The sequence below is a fragment of the Oncorhynchus kisutch genome, linkage group LG24 (genome assembly GCF_002021735.2).
Source record: "Oncorhynchus kisutch isolate 150728-3 linkage group LG24, Okis_V2, whole genome shotgun sequence".
Lineage (NCBI taxonomy): Eukaryota > Metazoa > Chordata > Actinopteri > Salmoniformes > Salmonidae > Oncorhynchus > Oncorhynchus kisutch.
In genome coordinates this window covers 38,969,541-38,994,036 of record NC_034197.2, presented here as the reverse complement: position 1 = coordinate 38,994,036, position 24,496 = coordinate 38,969,541, and the positions used below count along the sequence as shown (strand labels likewise).

Genomic DNA, 24,496 nt, shown 5'->3' with positions numbered 1-24,496 from the left:
TTTCGGTCATCCGAGGACAGTACATTTTTCATTTGGGTCTCGAACTGAATAAACTCAAGATACTCTGACATGGATTCTTAAACTATGGTTTGGGTCCCAAAGTGGGAATATCGCGAGATATGAGTAAACATTCAGAATCATACACGATTTCTTCATCATTTTGGTCGTTTCGGGGAAACTACATTTCTCAGTTGGATCTCGAGATTAAAAATGGTAAAAACCTAAGAAAAAGCAGATGAATCAGTTAATGTAAGTAATTAACCTACCATGAGATGGGGACTTTGTCAAATGGAAGAGTTATTGAGTTTCTTAGCTCACACAGGAGGTTTTAACTCATTCAAAATACAACCCTTTTGAAATGGCAATTCTTTGCCGTGACCCGGATTCAGACCGGGGTTCCTGCGGCCACAACGCAGAGTACTAAACACTATACGATCACAGCGAGCTACCAAAGATTGCTTGTAAAGCCTACTCATGCTCTGACAGAGACCTGTACAAGCTGGCTGAACTCTTCATTTAGCGCTCGAAATGAATCAACTGAAGAACCAGCTGAACTTGAGACAGTTGGTACGTTGTAATTCTTTGAAAAAGTTCCCTTTTTCCGTGAAATTGGAAAATCTCAATTGCATCCTCCTCACATCTTTTCTCCTCTCATCACTCCAAATTCTCAAGACTCATTGGTTGAGAAAAGCAGAACATTCTCCACTCTGATTCGAACTCAGGATCTCCTGTGTACTGTCTCATTCATATAACCCATATCTCTTCTATTGTCCCTGGCTGCCTACAAAGTTTCACCTTGGGATAATAAAGATGGGTTTGAACTTGATTCTAGGCTATGAAACATACTGTATATTTGAAATATATATTTTGAAAAAAGACTGAAATCTTTAATTCTTTGTGTGTTTTATTATGTGCATTAGTGCATGTGAATGACCTGTAATTTTAGGTCATGGCATTTTAAAGCAGATTACCTGAGTAAAAAAAACTAAGAACATTTTAACGTTGAAATAAGTTGCCTATCATAGCGCACATAGTGGAACAAAAGCAGAAATGATCAATAAGACAGCAACAGATATAACTCCCTATCTGTTAGACAGGAGAAAATACAGAACAAGAGAGCTTTTGATTGGAGGCAACTCTAAACGCTAATTACACAAGTAAACACTTCCATGTGCTCTCTCTGTCATCCACAGGCTTTCATCCCTCTCTTCACACATAAAGAACAAGCGCACCATCCCTTGTTCCCAATCAAGTCGGTGGCTGTCGGAGATGCTGAAGAAAAGGCAAGAGTGTTTTACGTTGAATTGATGAGGCTTGAGTCGGAAGAAAACAAGTGTTTTCAAGTCGAACGAAGATGATTCGGTGGTGACACAGTTTATGCGTGCAGAAAAAGCTTCCTAGCTGTTTCTGTCTGGTTGAATATCCACCACACAGAGACACATTATGGAAAGAGAAGAATAGAGAAACACATAACATAGGCTACAGCATAAAAGCACCTCATAATAAATGGTTCCTCATTGCATACATGTACGACGTACACACCACAGATTTCCATAAAAAAGTAAAGAGTAGGCATCTTCATTTAAAATCTTAGTGCAATTAACAGTAGCTAAAAGTATCAATAATGATAATACACATCACAATAACGTCTCCTCTTTCAACATTTTCACAGCCATCTCTACCACAAAACAGAGCAGAAATATAAAAATGACCATCCTCTTCTTCCATACCAACACATTCTTCCCTTTTCTCTAAATCTGATACTTTATCCTTGAACAAACCTGAAGGCAAAATACTGTACACACCAAAACTCCCACAATAAATCTACATTTCACCACAGTCACAGAACACATTCAGTACTAACATCCTAGGTGACCCAGGTGTAGGATTCAGTCCTGTGCTGTAGGAGTTATGGGTGAGGGGTCAGTTGACCCAGGCGTAGGGGTAGAAGCCATTCTTCTCCCACAGTTGGCAGCGCTCAGCAGAGTAATCATGGACCACAGAGAGGGTATGGTTCAGGAGAGCAGTGGCTGCTGGGTACTCTGGCCACTGCTCCGGCATCTTACCTGCAATAGAGGAGGAGAGAGGGATGGAACAAACGGAAGAAGAGATGAGGGATGGAGAGAACAGAAAGAGAGGAGAGGGATAGAGATATGAGGAAAAGAGATGAGGGATGGAGAGAACAGAAAGAGAGGAGAGGGATAGAGAGAACAGAAAGAGAGATGAGGGATAGAGAGAACAGAAAGAGAGATGAGTAGATAGAGAGAACAGAAAGAGAGATGAGGGATAGAGAGAACAGAAAGAGAGGAGAGGGATAGAGATATGAGGAAAAGAGATGAGGGATAGAGAGAACAGAAAGAGAGGAGAGGGATAGAGATATGAGGAAAAGAGATGAGGGATAGAGAGCACAGAAATAGAGGAGAGGGATAGAGATATGAGGAAAAGAGATGAGGGATGGAGAAAACAAGAAAGGAGGAGAGGGATAGAGATATGAGGAAAAGAGATGAGGGATAGAGAGAACAGAAAGAGAGGAGAGGGATAGAGATATGAGGAAAAGAGATGAGGGATAGAGAGAACAGAAAGAGAGGAGAGGGATAGAGATATGAGGAAAAAAGATGAGGGATGGAGAAAACAAGAGAGGAGGAGAGGGATAGAGAGAACAGAAAGAGAGGAGAGGGATAGAGATATGAGGAAAAGAGATGATCGATGGAGAGAACAGAAAGGGAGGAGAGGGATAGAGATATGAGGAAAAGAGATGAGGGATAGAGAGAACAGAAAGAGAGGAGAGGGATAGAGATGAGGAACAGAGATGAGGGATGGAGAAAACAAGAGAGGAGGAGAGGGATAGAGAGATGAGGAAAAGAGAGAACAGAAAGAGAGGAGAGGGATAGAGATATGAGGAAAAGAGAGAACAGAAAGAGAGGAGAGGGATAGAGATATGAGGAAAAGAGATGAGGGATGGAGAAAACAGAAGAAAGGAGGAGAGGGATAGAGAGATGAGGAAAGGTATGTGGTAAATGTCTAATTCCAATGGTCTGAGCTGAATGAACACTGAGTTCAACCAATCTAGGAGAGGTGTTTGTGTTCCAGCCCCTGCCCCTCTCTCACCCTCCTTAGCGAAGTGGACGAGGTGCTCTGTGAGGAGCTTCTGGAAGGCAGTGTCCTGGGCGGAGAGCGGTCCCCCCAACAGCTTCTCTAGACCCCCGAAGAAGGTGAAAGAGTCCAGGCCGTGGAAAGAGAACCGGCTGGGGAACGACCACAGACCCTCCGAGGAGTTGACGGCACGAGATGGAGTGTGTGTCACCACGTACCGATACACAGGACTGTGGAGGGCCGCTGGGAACACACACACACATAAAACAAAACACACAAAACAAACACACGCACACACACAAGCAGTTCAAAACTCTTATCCTATCACTACTGTTCACTAACAGATGAGTGATTACATCGGTGAAGGGTGGACAGGAGGCATTTCCAAAGCATTCTAATTGGTGTCTTCTCCGAACAACTACCTGTCTCTCTAAAGAGACCATTCAACAACAACAAAAATGCTGTCCATTATCATAGAGTGAATGCTAACCCATTGGCTCAGGTGAATCTCCTGGCTGTCAGCGTAGCCTACCTGCAGCCTTCTTGGCCAGGTCGTTGTTTGGGCAGGTGACCCTCATGTCCGACACCATCGTGGTGTAGGCCCTCTCTGGGCAGCGGTCAGGAGTGGGGCACAGGGCCGAGCTTGGGTACAGATCCAACGCCTCCTTAGGAAGACCCTCGCTGAAGGGGCTCAGTTTATCTGTGTGGGACACAGATGAGAGGCTTTGGGAAAAGGGCAATATGGTAGCAGGAATAAACTGTAAACGGCGGCAGGGTTGAAAATATGAGAGAGAGGCGGGTAATGGAGAAAAGAGTTGATGCTGGATTTCCTGGGTTTCAGTGGCCACAAGTGATGAGGCAGAAAAGGCCCAGTTTAGCAGGAGCTACTTTCCCACAGCCATAAACTTCCTCAACAGCTCAATAGACTATGATGTAATCACTGTTTTATGTTCGGTCTTAGTATTCTGTCTGTCTATCTGTTACAGTTTTTTTCGATTGCTAAACGACAGTGGGCACAACTGGAGTCACATGTGCAAAACTCTAACTACAGTCTGCACTACCAACAGTCACCTGAGCTAAACAGTTCACATCACCTGCAAAACTCATTCCAAGCAACACAACTCTTAACACATGGCTCAAAACACACTCAGTGCAGCCAAACACTATGCACAACCCTCACTGAGATAACACACACTGTCACTCAGAACACACTGAGAGTAAAAACACTAGCATCACCAATACAGAAAATACTAACTTTTCATCTTTACAGTTTGAACCATTTCAGTGACTTCATACAAAGTCATATTTTCTTCAAAGAAAAGAGTGACATTCTTTCACATGATTTATATATTTTTTTAGAACATAACAATTCTTTAAGGTAAATGAAAATTAGCAGTTTGCTTCAGTAGTCTGTAGTAATTTACGGAATTACAGTAATGAGAAAAAAAAGGTAGAAACTAAAAGTACATACTGTAATTCGAACAAATAATTGAGGGGCTAATCCTGCCTCTCTCTAGCATCAGGCCACAGGTTTTCTTCAACATCACATCTAATGTTTTCTCTTGCCCTGCAACTGGGGAAGAACATTCTGGAGTGCCTTATCCATCCCTGGCAGTCCTCTGGACTCCTGTCCTCACAGCCGGCACGCATGGCTTCCAAAAGAGACATTTGGTCATGTGGGTGGTGACCAAACACTTTCCACCTCCAGGCAGAGAAAAACTCCTCCATATGGAGTTGAGGAAGGGTGAATATGCAGGCAGGTACAAAACCATAAATCTGTGATGTGCTGCAAACCAATCTGTGACAGCTGCAGAGTGGTGAAAAGCAACGTTATCACAAACTATGACAAAAACTTGGGGGTTTCTTACTGGCTCCCCCTGTTCTGCTGGCACTAGCTGAGCATAGAGCTGTTCTAGGAAAGCTATAAGCCTTTCTGTGTTGTATGGGCCAATGAGTGGTGTGTTGAGAAGCAAACCATCATTGGCCATTGCAGCACACATGGTGATATTTCCCCCCCTTTGGCCTGGAACCTCCACAGTGGCCCTTTGACCTATAACATTCCTTCCTCTGTGCCGTGTTTTGGCAAGGTTAAATCCAGCTTCATCGATAAATACAAATGAATGTGGTCTTTCCAGTGCTTCCACCTCCATTACTCTCTGAAAAACAGTAAGTGCATAGTTTTACTGTAGAAATGCTAGTGTTTTTTTTTATTGTAAATATTTTGTATAGCTGTGTACGTAACCTCAGACGTCTTACCTGGACATATTGGTATCTTTGCTCTTTTACCCGTTCACTGTTTCTCTCGAACGGTACAGTGTATAACTGTTTCATTGTAACTTGGTGTTTCTTTAGGACTCGAGCAATAGTTGTTGTGCTGACAGAATTAACATTTTCAAATATATCATTATCAGCCAGCACTCTATCTTGAATCTCCCGCAGTTTTATTGCATTGTTGACAACAACCATGTCAACAATAGCATTTTCCTGCGCATCTGAAAATATCTTTCCTCTTCCCCCTGTTGGGGGCAGCCTTTGGGTCCTGTTGTAAAAATATATTTTACAGTCAAACTTACTGTAATATATATCTGTGTAAATATTCTATAATTGCAATACAAAATAGATTCCTGTAAGGATGTAACTCTCACCTGTTTGCATGATGGAAAATTCGCATTACAGATGCCACAGTGGATCTTTGCAGATTGGATTGCACCCTCAACCCTGCCTCTCTCAATGAGAGACCATGGTTCACGACATGGTCTATAAGTGTAGCCCTTATTTCATCTGAAATAACAGCTCTTTGTCTTCTTTGTCTTCCTCCACGCATCCACCCTCTCCCTGCCACCCTTCTCCCTCCACGAACCCATCTTCCTTGTTCCATTTCCAAAATGAGTCTTTCTGAGCTCTACCTATATATACTGTAATATGTGTGTGTGTTCACTAACAAGTCTAAAACAAGACACCTGCTTAGCCTTTCAGCTGAAATTGCAATCAGCAGTGTTTGAAAGGCACAAGGCTGAAATCTATTCCGTTTTGAATGTGTGGTTCACAGTTTTGACAGCAGTGTGTTAGCATTTGAACAAAGTGCTGTAAATCCAGTGTTGTGCAGGTTGTGGTTAAAGTCATGGGATAAGTGTGTAGAGTTTTGAAAACTGTGTTCAAGCAATGAAAAACGAACTAGAGTTTGGTCCACATGAACTGCTGCTGTGCAGACTGCAGTTAGAGTTTTGCACATGTGACTCCAGTTGTGTCCACTGTCGTTTAGCAATCGAAAAAAACTGTAATGTCTGTTTTTTTTTGTGTGTGTTTTTAAAAAATGATCTCTTACAGGTCTACGATGTTTGATAATGTGGAGATTAATTTCCTCCTTGGAGAAAAATCTAATCAAATCTAAATGAGGCATTTTACAGATGGATCAATATTGACCCCGAGGTTACCGTATTCTTACCTGTCACAAACCACCCGTAGTCTCCCCATGTCCACATGGAGATATTGACCCCGAGGTTACCGTATTCTTACCTGTCACAAACCACCCGTAGTCTCCCCATGTCCACATGGAGATATTGACCCCGAGGTTACCGTATTCTTACCTGTCACAAACCACCCGTAGTCTCCCCATGTCCACATGGAGATATTGACCCCGAGGTTACCGTATTCTTACCTGTCACAAACCACCCGTAGTCTCCCCATGTCCACATGGAGATATTGACCCCGAGGTTACCGTATTCTTACCTGTCACAAACCACCCGTAGTCTCCCCATGTCCACATGGAGATATTGACCCCGAGGTTACCGTATTCTTACCTGTCACAAACCACCCGTAGTCTCCCCATGTCCACATGGAGATATTGACCCTGAGGTTACCGTATTCTTACCTGTCACAAACCACCCGTAGTCTCCCCATGTCCACATGGAGATATTGACCCCGAGGTTACCGTATTCTTACCTGTCACAAACCACCCGTAGTCTCCCCATGTCCACATGGAGATATTGACCCCGAGGTTACCGTATTCTTACCTGTCACAAACCACCCGTAGTCTCCCCATGTCCACATGGAGATATTGACCCCGAGGTTACCGTATTCTTACCTGTCACAAACCACCCGTAGTCTCCCCATGTCCACATGGAGATATTCTCATATGGTGGGCTAAAGTGCACACACACACACGCACGCACACACACACACACACACACACACAAACGCACACACACACACACGCACACACACACAAACGCACACACACACACAAACGCACACACACACACAAACGCGCACACACACACACAAACGCACACACACACACAAACGCACACACACACACACACGCACACACACACAAACGCACACACACACACAAACGCACACACACACACACACACACACAAACGCACACACACACACACACACGCACACACACACAAACGCACACACACACACAAACGCGCACACACACACACAAATGCGCACACACACACACAAACGCACACACACACACACGCACACACACACAAACGCACACACACACACAAACGCACACACACACACAAACGCGCACACACACACACAAACGCACACACACACACAAACGCACACACACACACAAACGCACACACACACACAAACGCGCACACACACACACAAGCGCACACACACACACACAAACGCACACACACGCACACGCACGCACACACACATACGATTATGAAGTGAATTGTGTATTTCTAGGACAGCTTCTGTAGATAATACATTTTTTCCAGCCCACGCATAATACTTACAAAAAGTCAGTCTCCTGCTCAGTGGTCCCTATGAGGAATGGAACATCGTTGAAGACTCCTCCTTTCTCCCACATCTCAAAGGGAGGAGCTGGGAGGACATGCCTGTCCACCACTGCTACGGGCCCCACAAAGCTGTCCTTAGTGGGCAGGTCCATCAGATCATCTGCCCCCCATGACGGGTACTCCTTCCATGGGATGGCCTAGAGCGGAGTGGAGAGAGATAAAGAGAGAGAGACCCACATGAAGCCCGTTTCTCCCTTAAGGCAGATTTTACAGTTTACGTTGTCGTACTGTCTGTACCCGTAGTATCAGTGTGGTGGAGAGCTTCCGGAGGCAGGCCAGGTCATTGCAGCCAGTCTTGTTCAGGAATAGCAGGTTGTCTGCCTCTGCCTTCTCCAGTGATGCGCTATACACATAGGAGCCGCTCATATCCACCGCCGCACGAAACAGACCCTTTGCCAGCGGAGACATCATCAGAGTCCACACCGACGTCCCACCTGTGTGTGTGTGTGTGTGTGTGTGTGTGTGTGTGTGTGTGTGTGTGTGGAAGGGTGATGGGAAGAGAGTAGACAATGAGGGTTAGGGTTAAAAATTCTAAAGCAGTTAAGGAAGCTGTGTTCATTCCTTCAGCCAACTATACTGCTACAAGCACATGCTAACATAAAGTAGCATATTTTGTTTTCATCCTTTTCAATATTCGGTAAAAATGGTTGTATTATAACAAAAAAGAAAAAGGTGCACACTAACTAAATGTTCATTCATACTTCATTGACAGTATACTCACGTAGCCCATAGAGGCTTATAATAGCTGGTATTTATTACCTGAGCTTTGACCAAATATGGTGACTTTACTGGGGTCTCCTCCAAACACCTTGATGTTCCTCTGGACCCACTGCAGAGCAGCTATCTGGTCCATGAAGCCATAGTTTCCTGGGTGGGGGGGGGGGGGGGGGGGAACCAATTAGAGATTAAAATCACGTCGAAATACCGCTTTGATGTGGCCTCGTTTTCCTATGTCCTAGTTCCTATTTTCAGAAGCTCCATCTAGCCTAGTGTACCTAAAGGTTCCTGGTGTCAATACCCTGAACCCTTTCAGATCAGAAGGGAAATAGGGGGTATTCAGATATGGAATCTTTCTGTTCTCACCGATGACTGTGCGTGAATGTGAAAACAATGTATTTATGTGATTTTATGGGTCGTTCCATATCAAGCTGTATGTGTGTGTTTGTGTGTGTGTGTGTATATATATGTGTGTGTGTAAAGCATAAATGGTATAGTGACCATGAGAAAGAAAAATATTAACTTTTTATCAAGCAGACAAATACAGTGCATTGGGAAAGTATTCAGACGCCTTCACTTGTTCCCCATTTAATTACATTATAGCCTTATTCTAAAATGGATTAAATCCATCTTTACCTCTTCAGTCTACAGGCAATACCCCATAATGACAAAGCCAAAACAGGTTTTTAGATTTTTTTGCACATTTATTATAAATAAAAATAGAAATACCTTATTTTCATAAGTATTCAGACCTTTGGCTATGAGAGTCGAAATTAAGCTCAGGTGCATCCTGTTTCCATTGATCATTTATTATTATTTTTAATTTATTTAACCTTTATTTAACCAGGTAGGCTAGTTGAAAACACCTTTATTTAACCAGGTAGGCTAGTTGAGAACACCTTTATTTAACCAGGTAGGCTAGTTGAGAACACCTTTATTTAACCAGGTAGGCTAGTTGAGAACACCTTTATTTAACCAGGTAGGCTAGTTGAGAACAAGTTCTCATTTACAACTGCGACCTGGCCAAGATAAAGCGTAGCAATTCGACACATACAACAACACAGACTTACACATGGAATAAACAAAACATACAGTCAATAATACAGTAGAACAAAAGAAAACAAAAAGTCTATATACAGTGAGTGCAAATGAGGTAAGTTAAGGCAATAAATAGGCTATGGTGGCAAAGTAATTACAATATAGCAATTAAACACTGGAATGGTAGATGTGCAGAAGATGAATACTTATTTTCCACCATAATTTGCAAATAAATTCATAAAAAATCCTACAATGTGATTTTATGGATTTTTTTCTCTAATTTTGTCTGCCATCGTTGAAGTGTACCTATGATGAAAATTACAGGCCTCTCTCATCTTTTTAAGTGGGAGAACTTGCACAATTGGTGGCTGACTAAATACTTTTTTGCCCCACTGTATTACATAAAGATGCAGTAGATGATATAGGTTACAGTATATACATATACATATGAGATGAGTAATGTAGGGTATGTAAACATTATATTAAGTAGCATTGTTTAAAGTGGCTAGTGATATATTTTACATCAATTTCCATCAATTCCCATTATTAAAGTGACTGGAGTTGAGTCAGTGGGTTGGCAGCAGCCACTCAATGTTAGTGGTGGCTGTTTAAAACCTGTTGGGGCTAGGGGGCAGCATTTTCACTTTTGGATGAAAGGCGTGCCCAGAGTAAACTGCCTCCTACTCTTTCCCAGATGGGAATATATGCATATTATTATTACTGGTGGATAGAAAACACTCTGACGTTTCTAAAATTGTTTGAATTATGTCTGTGAGTATAACAGAACTCATATGGCAGACAAAAACCTGAGAAGAAATCCAAACAGGAAGTGAGAACTCAATTTAGAAGACATTGCCATTGGATGTCCATCTTAGATATGGATGTTTATGCACTTCCTAGGGCTTCCACAAGATGTCACCGTCTTTAGATTCTGGTTGTATGATTCCACTATAAAGGAGGGGCTCATAATAGCTCTTTGAGTGGGTGGTCTGGCAGAAAGCCTCATTGCGCGCGGTCACGAGAGAGTGTTCTTGAGTTCCAATGCCTTTCTTCAGACAATGAAATTCTCCGGTTGGAATCTTATTGCTGATTAATGTTTAAAACATCCTAAATATGGATTGCATACATCATTTGACTTGTTTCTGTGACCTGTAACGGAACTTTTTGAGTTTTTGTCTGGAGGAATTGCTCATGCTTTTTGAGGGTTGAATGCTGGGCTGAACAAGCTAACAACAAGTGGCTAAATTATGGGCTTTATGGAACAAATCAGTCATTTATTGTCGAACTGGGATTCCTGGAACTGCCTTCTGACGAAGATATTTAAAGGTAAGTGAATATTTATAGTGTTTTTTGTAGCTTCTGTTGACGCCAAAATGGCGGCTATTTCTTTGGGTTCTGAGCGCCGTTCTCAGATTATTATTTTTCCGTACAGTTTGTTTTAAATCTGACACCGTGGTTGCATAGAGGATACGTTTATCTTTAATTCTGTGAATAACACTTGCATCTTTTATCAATGTTTATTGTGAGTATTTCTGCAAAATCACCGGATGTTTTGGAATCAAAACATTACTGCATGTAAAGCGCCGAATGTAAACTGAGATTTTTTGTATATATATATATATATGCACATTATCGAACAAAACACACAATACGTGTATAACATGATGTCCTATGAGTGTCATCTGATGGAGATAATCAAAGGTTAGTGATTCATTTTATCTATATTTATGCTTTTGTGACTGTGAAAAATCGCTGTGTGTGTTTTTGAATTTGGTGGTCATTTAACATAAATATATGTTGTGTTTTCGCTGTCAGATGAAACCAAAATAGAACTTTTTGGTAAAAACTCAACTCGTCGTGTTTGGAGGACAAAGAATTCTGAGTTGCATCCAAAGAACACCATACCTACTGTGAAGCATGGGGGTGGAAACATCATGCTTTGGGGTTGTTTTTCTGCAAAGGGACCAGGACGACTGATCCATGTAAAGGAAAGAATGAATGGGGCCATGTATCGTGAGATTTTGAGTGACAACCTCCTTCCATCAGCAAGGGCATTGAAGATGAAATGTGGCTGGGTCTTTCAGCATGACAATGATCCCAAACACACTGCCCGGGCAACGAAGGAGTGGTTTCGTAAGAAGCATTTCAAGGTCCTGGAGTGGTCTAGCCAGTCTCTAGATCTCAACCCCATAGAAAATCTTTGGAGGGAGTTGAAAGTCCGTGTTGCCCAGCAACAGCCCCAAAACATCACTGCTCTAGAGGAGATCTGCATGGAGGAATGGGCCAAAATACCAGCAACAGTGTGTGAAAACCTTATGAAAACTTACAGAAAACGTTTGACCTCTGTCATTGCCAACAAAGGGTATATAACAAAGTATTGAGATAAACTTTTGTTATTGACCAAATACTTATTTTCCACCATAATTTGCAAATAAATCCAAAAAATCCTACAATGTGATTTTCTGGATTTTTTTTCTCATTTTGTCTGTCATAGTTGAAGTGTACCTATGATGAAAATTACAGGCCTCTCTCATCTTTTTAAGTGGGAGAACATGCACAATTGGTGGCTGACTAAATACTTTTTTGCCCCACTGTATTACATAAAGATGCAGTAGATGATATAGGGTACAGTATATACATATACATATGAGATGAGTAATGTAGGGTATGTAAACATTATATTACGTAGCATTGTTTAAAGTGGCTAGTGATATATTTTACATCAATTTCCATCAATTCCCATTATCAAAGTGGCTGGAGTTGAGTGAGTGTGTTGGCAGCAGCCACTCAATGTTAGTGGTGGCTGTTTAACAGTCTGATTGCTTTGAGATAGAAGCTGTTTTTCAGTCTCTCGGTCCCTGCTTTGATGCACCTGTACTGACCTCGCCATATGGATGATAGCGGGGTGAACAGGCAGTGGCTCGGGTGGTTGTTGTCCTCAATGATCTTTATGGGCTTTCTGTGACATCGGGTGGTGTAGGTGTCCTGGAGGGCAGTTAGTTTGCCCCCAGTGATGCGTTGTGCAGACCTCACTACCCTCTGGAGAGCCTTACGGTTGTGGGCGGAGCAGTTACCGTACCAGGCGGTGATACAGCCCGACAGGATGCTCTCGATTGTGCATCTGTAGAAGTTTGTGAGTGCTTTTGGTGACAAGCCGAATTTCTTCAGCCTCCTGAGGTTGAAGAGGCGCTCCTGCGCCTTCTTCACGACGCTGTCTGTGTGGGTGGACCAATTCAGTTTGTCCGTAATGTGTACGCCGAGGAACTTAAAACTTACTACCCTCTCCACTACTGTCCCATCGATGTGGATAGGGGGGTGCTCCCTCTGCTGTTTCCCAAAGTCCACAATCATGAAGCATGTGTGAACAGCAGACTGGGATAAGGATTGATTGAATATGTCTGTAAACACACCAGCCAGCTGGTCTGCGCATGCTCTGAGGACGCGGCTGGGGATGCCGTCTGGGCTGGCAGCCTTGCAAGGGTTAACAGGTTTAAATGTTTTACTCACGTCGGCTGCAGTGAAGGAGAGTCCGCAGGTTTTGGTTGCGGGCCGTGTCAGTGGCACTGTATTGTCCTCAAAGTGGGCAAAAAAGTTATTTAGTCTGCCTGGGGGAGCAAGTCATCCTGGTCTGTGACGGGGCTGGTTTTCTTTTTGTAATCCGTGATTGACTGTAGACCCTGCCACATAATTTGGCTTTCGAAGACCTTAGAAAGACAGGGTAGGATAGATATAGGTCTGTAGCAGTTTGGGTCTAGAGTATCACCCCCTTTGAAGAGGGGGATGACCGCAGTAGCTTTCCAATCTTTGGGAATCTCAGACGACACGAAAGAGAGGTTGAACAGGCTAGTAATAGGGGTTGCAACAATTTCGGCAGATATTTTTTAGTAAGAGAGGGTCCAGATTGTCTAGCCCGGCTGATTTGTAAGGGTCCAGATTTTGCAGCTCTTTCAGAACATCAGCTATCTGGATTTGGGTAAAGGAGAAATGGTGGGGGCTTGGGCGGGTTGCTGTGGAGGGTGCCGGGCAGATGACCGGGGTAGGAGTAGCCAGGTGGAAAGCATGGCCAGCCGTAGAGAAATGCTTATTGGAATTCTCAATTATAGTGGATTTATCGGTGGTGACAGTGTTTCCTAGCCTCAGAGCAGCTGGGATGAGGTGCTCTTATTCTCCATAGACGTTACAGTGTCCCAGAACTTTTTGAGTTAGTACTACAGGATGCAAATTTCTGTTTGAAAAAGTTGCCTTAGCTTTTCTAACTACCTGTGTATATTTGTTCCTAACTTCCCTGAAAAGTTGCATATCACGGGGGCTATTCGATGCTAATGCAGAACGCCACAGGATGTTTTTGTGCTGGTTAAGGGTAGACAGGTCTGGAGTGAACCAAGGACTATATCTATTCCTAGTTCTACATTTTTTAAGAGGGGCATGCTTATTTAAGATGGTGAGGAAGGCACTTTTAAAGAATAGCCAGCCATCATCTACTGACGGGATGAGGTCAATGTCATTCCAGGATACCCCGGCCAGGTCGATTAGAAAGGCCTGCTCGCAGAAGTGTTTTAGGGAGCGTTTGACAGTGATGAGGGGTGGTCGTTTGACCGCAGACCCATTACGGATGCAGGCAATGAGGCAGTGATCGATGAGATCTTGATTGAAAACAGCAGAGGTGTATTTTGAGGGCGAGTTAGTTAGGATGACATCTATGAGGGTGCCCGTGTTTACTGATTTGTGGTTGAACCTGGTAGGTTCATTGATAATTTGTTTGAGATTGAGGGCATCAAGCTTAGTTTGTAGGATGGCCGGGGTGTTAAGCATTTCCCAGTTTAGGTCACCTAGTAGCACAAGCTCAGAAGATAGATGGGGGGCAATCAATTCACATATGGTATCGAGGGCACAGCTGGGGGCAGAGGGAGGTCTATAGCAAGCGGCAACAGTGAGAGACTTGTTTCTGGAAAGGTGAATTTTTAGAAGTAGAAGCTCAAATTGTTTGGGGACAGACTTGGATAGTAATACAGAACTCTGCAGGCTATCTCTGCAGTAGCTTTTACATTTACAGAAGTCAACAAATGAGAGCACATGGGGGGTGGGAGTGGAGCTAGGCACTGCAGCACCTGGATTAACCTCTACATCACCAGAGGAACAGAGGAGAAGTAGGATAAGGGTACGGCTAAAGGCTATACGAACTGGCCGTCTAGCACGTTCAGAACAGAGAGTAAAAGGAGCAGGTATCTGGGCACGATAAAATAGATTCAAGGCATAGTGTACAGAGGTAGGATGTGAGTACATTGGAGGAAAACCTAGGCATTGAGTAATGAAGCGAGAGATATAGTCTCTAGAGATGTTTAAACCAGGTGACGTCATCGCATATATAGGAGGTGGAACAACATGGTTGGTTAAGGCATATTGAGCAGGGCTAGAGGCTCTACAGTGAAATAAGACAGTAATCACTAACCAGGACAGGACAATATTAGAGAGAGGCATGCGTAGCCAAGTGAACATATGGGTCCAGTAAGTGGTTGGGATTGCTGGGGACATAACGATTCAGACAGTTAGCAGGCCGATGCTAACAAGCTAACAGTTAGTAGGCCGGGGCTAAACAAGCTAGCAGTTACAGACCGGGCAGGTAAGCTAGCAGTTAGCAGGCCGGGGCCGGAAACTAGCTGTTAGTATCATCCCTGAGATTTTTCTACAACTTGGAGTCCACCTGTGGTAAATTCAATTGATTGGACATGATATGGAAAGGCACACAACTGTCTATATAAGGTCCCACAGTGAATGTCAGAGCGAAAAACAAGCCATGAGGTCGAAGGAATTGTCCGTAGAGCTATGAGACAGGATTGTGTCGAGGCACAGATCTTTGGAAGGGTACCAAAAAATGTCTGCAGCATTGATGGTCCCCAAGAACAGTGGCCTCCATCATTCTTAATGGAAGAAGTTTGGAACCACCAAGGCTCTTCCTAGCGCTGGCCGTCGGCCAAACTGAGCAATCGGGGGAGAAGGGCCTTGGTCAGGGAGGTGACCAAGAAACCAATGGTCACTCTAACAGAGCTCCTCTATGGAGATGGGAGAACTATCCAGAAAGACAACCATCTGTGCAGCACTCCACCAATCAGGCCTTTATGGTAGAGTGGCCAGACAGAAGCCACTCCTCATTAAAAGGAACATGACAGCTCATTTGGATTTTGCCGAAAAGGACTTTCACACCATAAGAAACAAGATTCTCTGGTCTGATGAAACCAAGATTGAACTCTTTGGCCTGAATGCCTAGCGTCATGTCTGGAGGAAACCAGACACCATTCATCACCTGGTCAATATCATCCCTACAGTGAAGCATTGTGGTGGCAGCATCATGGTGTGTGGATGTTTTTCAGCGTCAGGATCGAGGGAAAGATGAACGGAGAAAAGTACAGAGATCCTCGATGAAAACCTGCTCCAGAGAGCTAAGGACCTCAGACTGGGGTGAAGGTTCACCTTCCAACCGGACAATCAACCTAAGCACACAGCCAAGACAATGCAGGAGTGGCTTTGGGTCTGAATGTCTCTGAATGTCCTTGAGTGGCCCAGCCAGAGCCTGATTGAACATCTCTGGAGAGATCTGAAAATAGCTGCGCAGCGACGCTCCCCATCCAACCTGACAGAGCTTGAGAGGACCTGCAGAGAAGAATGGGAGAAACTCCCCAAATACAGGTGTGCCAAGCTTGTAACGTCATACCCAAGAAGACTCAAGGCTGTAATCGCTTCAAAAAAAGTACTGAGTAAAGGGTCTGAATCCTTATGTAAATGTGATATTTCATAGAAATGTAAAAAAAAAAAAAACGTTTTTCCTTTGTCATTATGGGGTATTGTGTGTAGATTGATGGAAAATAAAACAATTTAATCCATTTCAGAAGGCTGTAACGTAACAAAATGTGCAGGGGTCTGAATACTTTTCGAATGCACTGTATATCACCTCCAGCTATCCAAATCACATTAAAGCTCATTAAATAGATATACACAATTTTAAACAACGTCACTGAGAGAACAAACATAAACATCATGAATATTTCATCACTCTGTTGGTGTTAGAAATAGCTTGTTAAAAGATTAAAACCTTCCTATTATCATATCTTAAATACATACAACATGATCTATGTTGTGTGAAACTGCTTGAGACATCAAGACCTCGTTTGGCAATACTGTAAAAACTTTAATGTGCCAACTGCTAGAGACTGACCAGAGGTATTGGTGGGGGAGCCCTCCCTCAGTAGCTCCAGGGCCAGGAACCCAAATGCGTTGAGCCTGTAGTTAAAGCTGACATAGACCATCCCTGTCTGGGCTGCTAGCTCCTCTGTGGGAGAGTAGCCCTCCTCTCCGCCACTAAGCATGTGAAGGTAGCCCCCATGGATCCAGACCATGACGGGTAGGGCAGCGTCGGGGCTCAGGGTGGGGGTCCACACGTTCAGGAAGAGGCAGCTCTCCTGGCCAATCACCTTCCCCGTGTCTGAAAGCGGCTGCACCTGGGGACACTTGCTGCGGAAGCGGGTGGCATCCCCCACACCGTTCCCACACCAGGGTTTGGCTGGAGGGGCCCAGCGACGTTCCCCAATGGGGGGAGCAGCGTACGGGAGGCCCTTGAACGAGTAGGCCCCATTCCTCTGCAATGACAAAGACAACCAATAGTGTTTCATTAACTATGAGTGTTCACTGGAGGTAATTCCGTATAAGCCCACATGGTCAAGGCACATGTCACTGAAACATTCCACTCCTCAATCCTTTACCATCTTCTATTACAGGGTTCCCCAACAGGCGGTGATCTTGTTTTTTCAAATTTTATTGTTGGACATAAAAGACTGTAAAAAATACAAGCAAATCAGCTTCAATTGATTTTAATTTTGGAAATCTGTTTCAAAGTATTCCCATGCATAATAGATATACACTCAGTGGACAGATTATTAGATACACCCATCTTGGGTCAGACCCCCCTTTTCCTCCAGAACAGCCTGAATTCTTCGGGGCGTGGGTTATACAAGGTGTCGGAAATGTTCGTTCGTCAATTGGTATCAAGGGACATAACATGTGCCAGGAAAACATTCCCCACATCAATACACCACCGCCACCCGCCTGTACCGTTGACACCAGGCAGGATGGGGCCATGGACTCACGCTGCTCACACCAAATCCTGACTCTGCCATCATTATGACGCAACAGGAATCCGGGATTCGTTGGACCAGGCAATGTTTTTCCATTCCTTCATTGTCCAGTGTCTCCCCCCTGGAGACACTTCTTCTTGTTTTTAGCTGGTAGGAGTGGAACACAGTGTGGCTGTCTTCCACAATAGCCCAACCGTGACAGGAACTGACGAGTTGTGCGTTTCCAAGATGCCGTTCTGCTCCGTTATTTGCCTGTTTGTGGCCCCGCTTGTTATCTTGCCGTTCTCCTTTGACCTCTCATCAACGTGCTGTTTTCGCCCACAGGACTGCCGCTGACTGTTTTTTTGTTTGTCGCACTATTCTCGGTAAAAACCTAGACAATGTCGTGGGTGAAAAGCCCAGTCGGACAGCCGTTTCTGAGATACTGGAACCGGCGCGCCTGGCACCGACGATCACATCACGGGGTGAACAGGGTGGTGTACCTAATAAACTGGCCACTGAGTGTATGTTTTGAAATAATTATGTTTTAGTCAAATATTATATCCGTTTGGGCTTCTTGCGGTCGATTTGCAGTTTACAAATGATTTGTAATTATGTTCCAGCCCCGTGACCACCCGCTGAATAAAAAAAATAAACGGCCTGCGACTGAATCTAATTGATGATCCCTGTTCTATTAGGTCTCAATGCTCTTTACATTGTAGGCATATGGGGGAGAAACCATACAGTACAATTGGTTAAAAATGTTTAATATGGCTGAACATAGTTTGTTGTTGTTGTTGTTGTAAAGCTGAACATTGTTTCTACTCTTTCCACCAACAATGTGCAGACATCAACCCACCTGTCTCCCCTGGAACTCTCCACAGTCAGTAGTGACCTGGGCTGAGCCAGGGGGCAGCGTCTGGGCCACGTAGGCCAGGTACCCAGCCAAGGTGAGCAGGGATAGCACCCCCAGGCAGACGAGGAAGATGCAGCGTCTGGACAGGACCAGGAATGGGCTGACGTAGTGTCTGCGACGCACATACTGCACCTCCTCCTCTCCTTCCTCTTGTACCAGATAACGATACTCTGTCCCCTCTGGGACCTCAAACACGTCCTCATTCATCTTGGCTCTATGAGGGAAGCACACAGGGGAGATCAGTGAGGAGCAGGGATTTGCACAGTAGATTAGGCCAATAAGGCAGTTTTAGGACAACATGCAGGATTAGGGTAAATTCCAATTTAGTTTTAATTGAACCTTTAAAGTGAAGTGGAGAATTTGTCATTCTTTTGAATTACACACCATCCCAAACGAACCCCTAGCCCCCATAAACGAATATGGCTAGCCCCCTACCAAAACACTCTTGTTCATGGCCTCTTGTAATCTGAGTGTATCCAAGCGACACAATAATAACGCTATCACTAGTGTACTTGAAAAGTAGCAGACGGTTTATAATGTGTTTGTAACGGGTTAATAGGTAGCATAGTAAATTGATGATAAATAATCTATAACTGTATGGCTAATTGATATGTCAAAGCCAATGTAAATTAGATGAAGAATAGTATTGAGAACAATCAAGTGCAATGTTCATCCACAATAGTTAAGACTTCAGGTGACGCCTATGTGAGCGAATTTCCTTATTGCATTGTTAAGAGGATCGAGCGCGCAGTTAAAAGCAGCAACGCTGGCTTCCCACGTCCTGTGAAACAATGTTGCAATCGTTCATGGGCACACCATATCCCCAAAGAAGGAAATTCTAAAATCACCTCATTACAAAATCGCGTTATTTATTTAAAGATGATAGGAGTTTCATGCATGGCAATGATGATAAACAATATTATTACTCACACTAAGGCAGGATTTCTAACTGCTTTTAAAGGATCATTTGACTTGTCTCAGGAATGCCTACCGTTAAACTACATGAAACAAAACAATGTAAACAAACTTCATAAACATTAACTTCCATTGTAGTCTAGAAAAACACGACAAGTCTAAAATACCGTTTATAGAAATGTTGCCATAACGTATGCAATGATAACTTACAATATTCAATCCAGTTGTTCAAAAACAACTTTTGACGCAGCTACTGTGTGTGATCCCTCAACTAAAAATGGCTGCTGGGTAACAACTTGTTTTTTCTTCATATTTAAAGGGGAAGCCTACATTATAAGGGGATGTCTATAGCACATTTATGACTTCATAAATGAAACACATTCAGAGGTTTAAAAAAGTGCACAATTGTCATACTTGAGTAAAAGTAAACCTTAATAGAAAACGACTAAAGGAAAGTACAAATAAAGTAAAGTACAGATACCCCGCCAAAAATACTTAAATAGTACTTTTACTATTTATATATCTAAGAAAGTCAGTTAAGAACGAATTATTATTTGCTGTATAAATGAAGCTTGATTTGATTTGAAACTGGGAAATGAGCTGAACGCATACTATGACTGACAGTCCATACTGTATATTTTGCATTGCATCGACCAAACTTTTTCAATCCATTTCTCCTTATGCATGATCATATTTTTGGAGTACCCACACGGTCCCCACGTGCTTTCCCAAGTGTGTTTTATCTGGGCTGAAGATGGGTACATATCCTGCATATTAGCTAGATGTTTCCCCACACTTGTTGTTACTAATTTAGCTAACTTACAGTTTTGTCTGTCATTCTTTTTTCACTACTCATTGATGTGATAATATTCGCTGGTTAGCCAACCCCAAAAGGGAGAAATATCAGAATGACATAATAAACCAGCCAGTCAGTTTACCATGAATCAACGCTTCAAAAATAGAGCCCTTTTGCCGTGACATTGTGTATCGCAATGCCGTGACCCGGATTCGAACCGGGGTTGCTGCGGCCACAACGCAGAGTACTAACCACTATACGATCACGGCGAGCTACCAGGGCTCGTGTGTTGCGCAGAGATTTGGAGCTATTCAAACATGCACAAACAGCCATGCAACGACATGGGCTTTAACTAGAAACTCAGTTGCGGGTAGTTAGGAACCGGTGCCTCGAGTTAGACAGTTTACCTGACGGGAAGAAAATATAAATAGACCAACTAAAATGTAGTTAGCAATGTACCTCTAATGATTTAAAAGAGCCCTTTTGCCGTGACATTGTGTATCGCAATGCCGTGACCCGGATTCGAACCGGGGTTGCTGCGGCCACAACGCAGAGTACTAACCACTATACGATCACGGCGAGCTACCAGGGCCATGCGCCATAAGGGAGACCTTGCGATATTAAGTGAAACCTACAGTGACGTGGATTAGCGTTCATGCAGAATTATCTTGATGTTTTGTCTCTTAACATGCCATGTAACGCGAGTAATCATAATGTTATCTGTTCAAGTCTTTGTAAGATGTATTTTTGTTAAATTCATTCTCTTTTGAAATATATGTTCTGCTACTATGCAGACAGTATAGTTTATCGACAAACTACTGTTTTTATAGCAAGCAAGCTACTGCAGCAAGTAGGCCTAACGTTACAAATGTTAGCATAATATATCTTTCCTAGCAACATAAATGAATATATAACGTATATAATGTCATTTTACCAGGATGATTCTCCAGAGCTGTGAATAATGAATGGTAAACTTAACCCTATACTCTGCTGCTACTTCTGGCAGGTTAGGAAGTGTCAGTATGTTAGCCTGTTCTTCCTGTCCCATATGCAGTGACGATACTGTAACCTACACTGTTATCAATCTCTGCTTATTTAATGTTATAACGAAGAGGTATAGTAATTATTTATTAACCAGTGGTCAGTGGCACCCATTCCACAATCTCTGCTAAATTCACTTTAATTATTCAGTTTAGTTCACCCTGCTAAGTCAAAAAGAGCCCTTATGCCGTGACATTGTGAACTTCAATGCCGTGACCCGGATTCGAACCGGGGTTGCTGCGGCCACAACGCAGAGTACTAACCACTATACGATCACGGCGAGCTACCAGGGCTTGTATAAGTGGAGGTGAAATCGATCTACTCAAGCAGGCCTTCACTGTGACGTGGCTGAGGTGGTTAAATTCCAAAGTCTAGCGTTACACTTTGATGCCAGTTAGATTACAGTTAGTGCTTGTGTGTCTGTGGGACAAATTGGGTTATTCAAGCATGCAGTGACGTGGACAGGCACAGCTGACTTTTTGGCTTTCCACTCAAGGGGTCTCCCACAAGCCCTGGTAAACTCGCCATGATCATACAGTGGTTAGTGCTCTGTGTTGTGGCCGCAGAATCCGGGTCACGCCATTTTGATACACAAAGTTACAGTAAAAAGTCTCCTTTTGAATGACTCAAAGTACTAACTGTGTAATCTAAAATATTAACACAACATGTAAAGTGTTGGTCCCATGTTTCATGAGCTGAAATAAAAGATCCCGGTCATAGACTGACTTAGGTGGCTGGAGTCTTTGACAATTCTTTGGGCCTTCCTCTGACACAGCCTGGTATAGAGGTCCTGGATGGCAGGAAGCTCGGCCTCAGTGATGTAAGCACTATCCTCTGTAGCGAATTGCGGTCGGATGCCGAGCAGTTGCCATACCAAGCGGTGATGCAGCCAGTCAAAATGCTCTCGATGGTGCAGCTTTAGATATTATTTGAGGATCTGAGGTCCAATGCCAAATCTTTTCAGCCTCCTGAGGGGAAATAGGCATTGTCGTGTCCTCTTCACGAATGTCTTGGTGTGTTTGGACCATATTTTTCACATACAAACCTTTATATGTCCGAACTAAGAATAATATAGGCTTCCCGAAAATAACATGGTAGAAAGTTTATTTTGATTGGCGAAATCTGCATTTATCAAAATGTAAACAGGATTATTAGGGAAATCGTTCTTCTTGCAAAGCATGTAGATGTTTAAATCGAACTATTATATAAATCTGACTATTCACAATAATCCTAATTTGTGTGTGTACTCAGTGCTGGTCCGAGTTTCTATTGGTCAGTCACCGGGCGCCACACTACACGATAAAGGCAAAACATTTCTTACATTGTCGGAGTCTACGACCGCACGTGGCGGTGCTTAATTGGAAGTCCTAGACCCTGTCACACTAAACGAGCTGGGAGAACCTTCCAGAAGGACAACCATCTCTGCAGCACTCCACCAATCAGGCCTTTATGGTAGAGTGGCAAGACGGAAGTCACTACTCAGTGAAAGGCACATTGCTCTCTCTTCTCGTCATTTTCCGAGGATGATTCTCCAGAGCTGTGAATAATGAATGGTAAACTTAACCCTATACTCTGCTGCCAGTGGACTTCTGGCAGGTTAGGAAGTGTCAGTATGTTTGCCTGTTCTTCCTGTCCCATATGCACAGTGACGATACTGTGGGCCTGAACTAGACCTGGTCCAACACACCCATCTTTCCATTCTCTTTTCCCTGTGTTCAGGTCAGAGAATGATAGATTCATCCTCTGGAGTTTGGGGGAACCCAATATGTTGCCCCTGGATGATATAATCAAGGAGAGGTTGACCGTCACCCTCATGGATGCTAATCTTTGTCCAGGGGAGGGCATGTTCCTATTCCAAGGAGACCTCAGAACTGTACTCTACACTAGCAGAGCACTATATTCCACTGTACCACACAATACTCTACAGGGGTCAGTACTAACTCTATTCTACTACACAGTACACTGTTGAGTCTCTCTAGTCTAACTAGTCAACAATGGTATTTATAGTCTAACTAGTCAACAATGGTATTTAGCCACATTTTCCACATCAAGGCAACAGCATGCTTGAGTAGCCTAATATCTCCCCCTCACACACAAGCCCCGGTAGCTTGACGTGATCATATAATGGTTAGTACTGCTCATGGCAATGCGATTCACGGCTTGAGGGCGCTTTTTGAATGAGTTAAACTGAGACTCAGCCATATGATGTCGCCATGAGCAGCTCTGCAGATGAGCACAATGATAGACTATCACAGAGTATCAGCCCAAGCATAGCTTCGGGACGAGGCGGAGAAGTTTTCGCTTTGTGCTTCAATGCTCTTAGTTGTTGTCAAAATTAACCCGATACAGCTGTTCACTTTATGACTCTGCCTTTAAACTGTAGCCAATGAAACTAAATGTATAGTATGGTAACCTACAGTGTTATCAATCTCTGCTTATTTAATGTTATAACGACAGAGGTATAGTAATTATTTATTCACCAGTGGTCAGTGGCACCCTTTCCACAATCTCTGCTAAATTCACTCTAATTATTCATTTTAGTTCACCCTGCTAATTCAAAAAGAACCCTTATGCCGTGACATTGTGAATTTCAATGCCGTGACCCGGATTCGAACAGGGATGCTGAGGCCACAACGCAGAGTACTAACCACTATACGATCACGGCAAGCTACCAGGGCTTGTATATGTTGAGGTGAAATCGATCTACTCAAGCAGGCTTTCACTGTGACATGGCTGAGGTGGTTAAATTCCAAAGTCTAACGTTACACTTTGATGCCAGTTAGATTACAGTTAGTGCTTGTGTGTCTGTGGGACAAATTGGTGTATTCAAGCATGCAGTGACGAGGACAGGCACAGCTGACTTTTTGGCTTTCCACTCAAGGGGTCTCCCACAAGCCCTGGTAACTCGCCATGATCATACAGTGGTTAGTGCTCTGTGTTGTGGCCGCATAATCCGGGTCAGACGGAAGTCACTCCTCAGTGAAAGGCACATGACAGTCTAATTGGACTTTGCCAAAAGGCACCCCAAGGACTTTCAGAC

The 24,496-nt window shown here is 43.5% G+C and overlaps 1 protein-coding gene and 3 non-coding genes across 6 annotated transcripts; all 4 read right to left on the bottom strand.

Moving 5' to 3' along the window:
* Window positions 1-886: 886 nt before the first annotated feature.
* si:ch211-71n6.4 (para-nitrobenzyl esterase) lies at window positions 887-19,928 on the bottom strand. 3 transcript variants are annotated; one of them, XM_031803766.1, is made up of 11 exons: window positions 19,830-19,915; window positions 18,648-18,918; window positions 16,894-17,314; window positions 8,688-8,795; window positions 8,166-8,362; window positions 7,866-8,065; window positions 7,189-7,236; window positions 6,539-6,549; window positions 3,626-3,793; window positions 3,109-3,336; window positions 887-2,066 (listed from the first exon to the last, which is right to left on the bottom strand). In XM_031803766.1, exons 2-11 carry the CDS (start codon window positions 18,909-18,911, stop codon window positions 1,924-1,926), a joined length of 1,788 nt encoding a protein of 595 aa, XP_031659626.1. In that variant the 5' UTR covers window positions 18,912-18,918; window positions 19,830-19,915; the 3' UTR covers window positions 887-1,923. The 3 variants fall into 3 exon arrangements, with proteins under 3 accessions (XP_031659626.1, XP_031659624.1, XP_031659625.1); XM_031803765.1 differs by lacking the exon at window positions 6,539-6,549 and adding an exon at window positions 19,635-19,702 and having other exon boundaries at window positions 895-2,066; window positions 7,178-7,236; window positions 19,830-19,884; XM_031803764.1 differs by lacking the exon at window positions 6,539-6,549 and having other exon boundaries at window positions 7,178-7,236; window positions 19,830-19,928.
* A 684-nt stretch (window positions 19,929-20,612) lies between these two features.
* On the bottom strand, window positions 20,613-20,684 carry trnah-gug (transfer RNA histidin (anticodon GUG)). Its single transcript has one exon. It is a non-coding gene; the product is annotated as a tRNA-His (tRNA).
* A 238-nt stretch (window positions 20,685-20,922) lies between these two features.
* On the bottom strand, window positions 20,923-20,994 carry trnah-gug (transfer RNA histidin (anticodon GUG)). The gene has a single exon. It is a non-coding gene; the product is annotated as a tRNA-His (tRNA).
* Window positions 20,995-21,664: 670 nt separating this feature from the next.
* On the bottom strand, window positions 21,665-21,736 carry trnah-gug (transfer RNA histidin (anticodon GUG)). Its single transcript has one exon. It is a non-coding gene; the product is annotated as a tRNA-His (tRNA).
* Between the last annotated feature and the right edge of the window lie 2,760 nt (window positions 21,737-24,496).

Coding starts and splice junctions, on each gene's coding strand:
- si:ch211-71n6.4 (XM_031803764.1), bottom strand. CDS start 18,911: ATGAATGAGGACGTGTTTGAGGTCCCAGAGGGGACAGAGTATCGTTAT. Junction 8,066..8,165: donor CCACCACACTGATACTACGG/GTACAGACAGTA, acceptor ACTCCGCTCTAG/GCCATCCCATGGAAGGAGTA. Junction 7,237..7,865: donor GAGCAGGAGACTGACTTTTT/GTAAGTATTATG, acceptor TGTGCACTTTAG/CCCACCATATGAGAATATCT.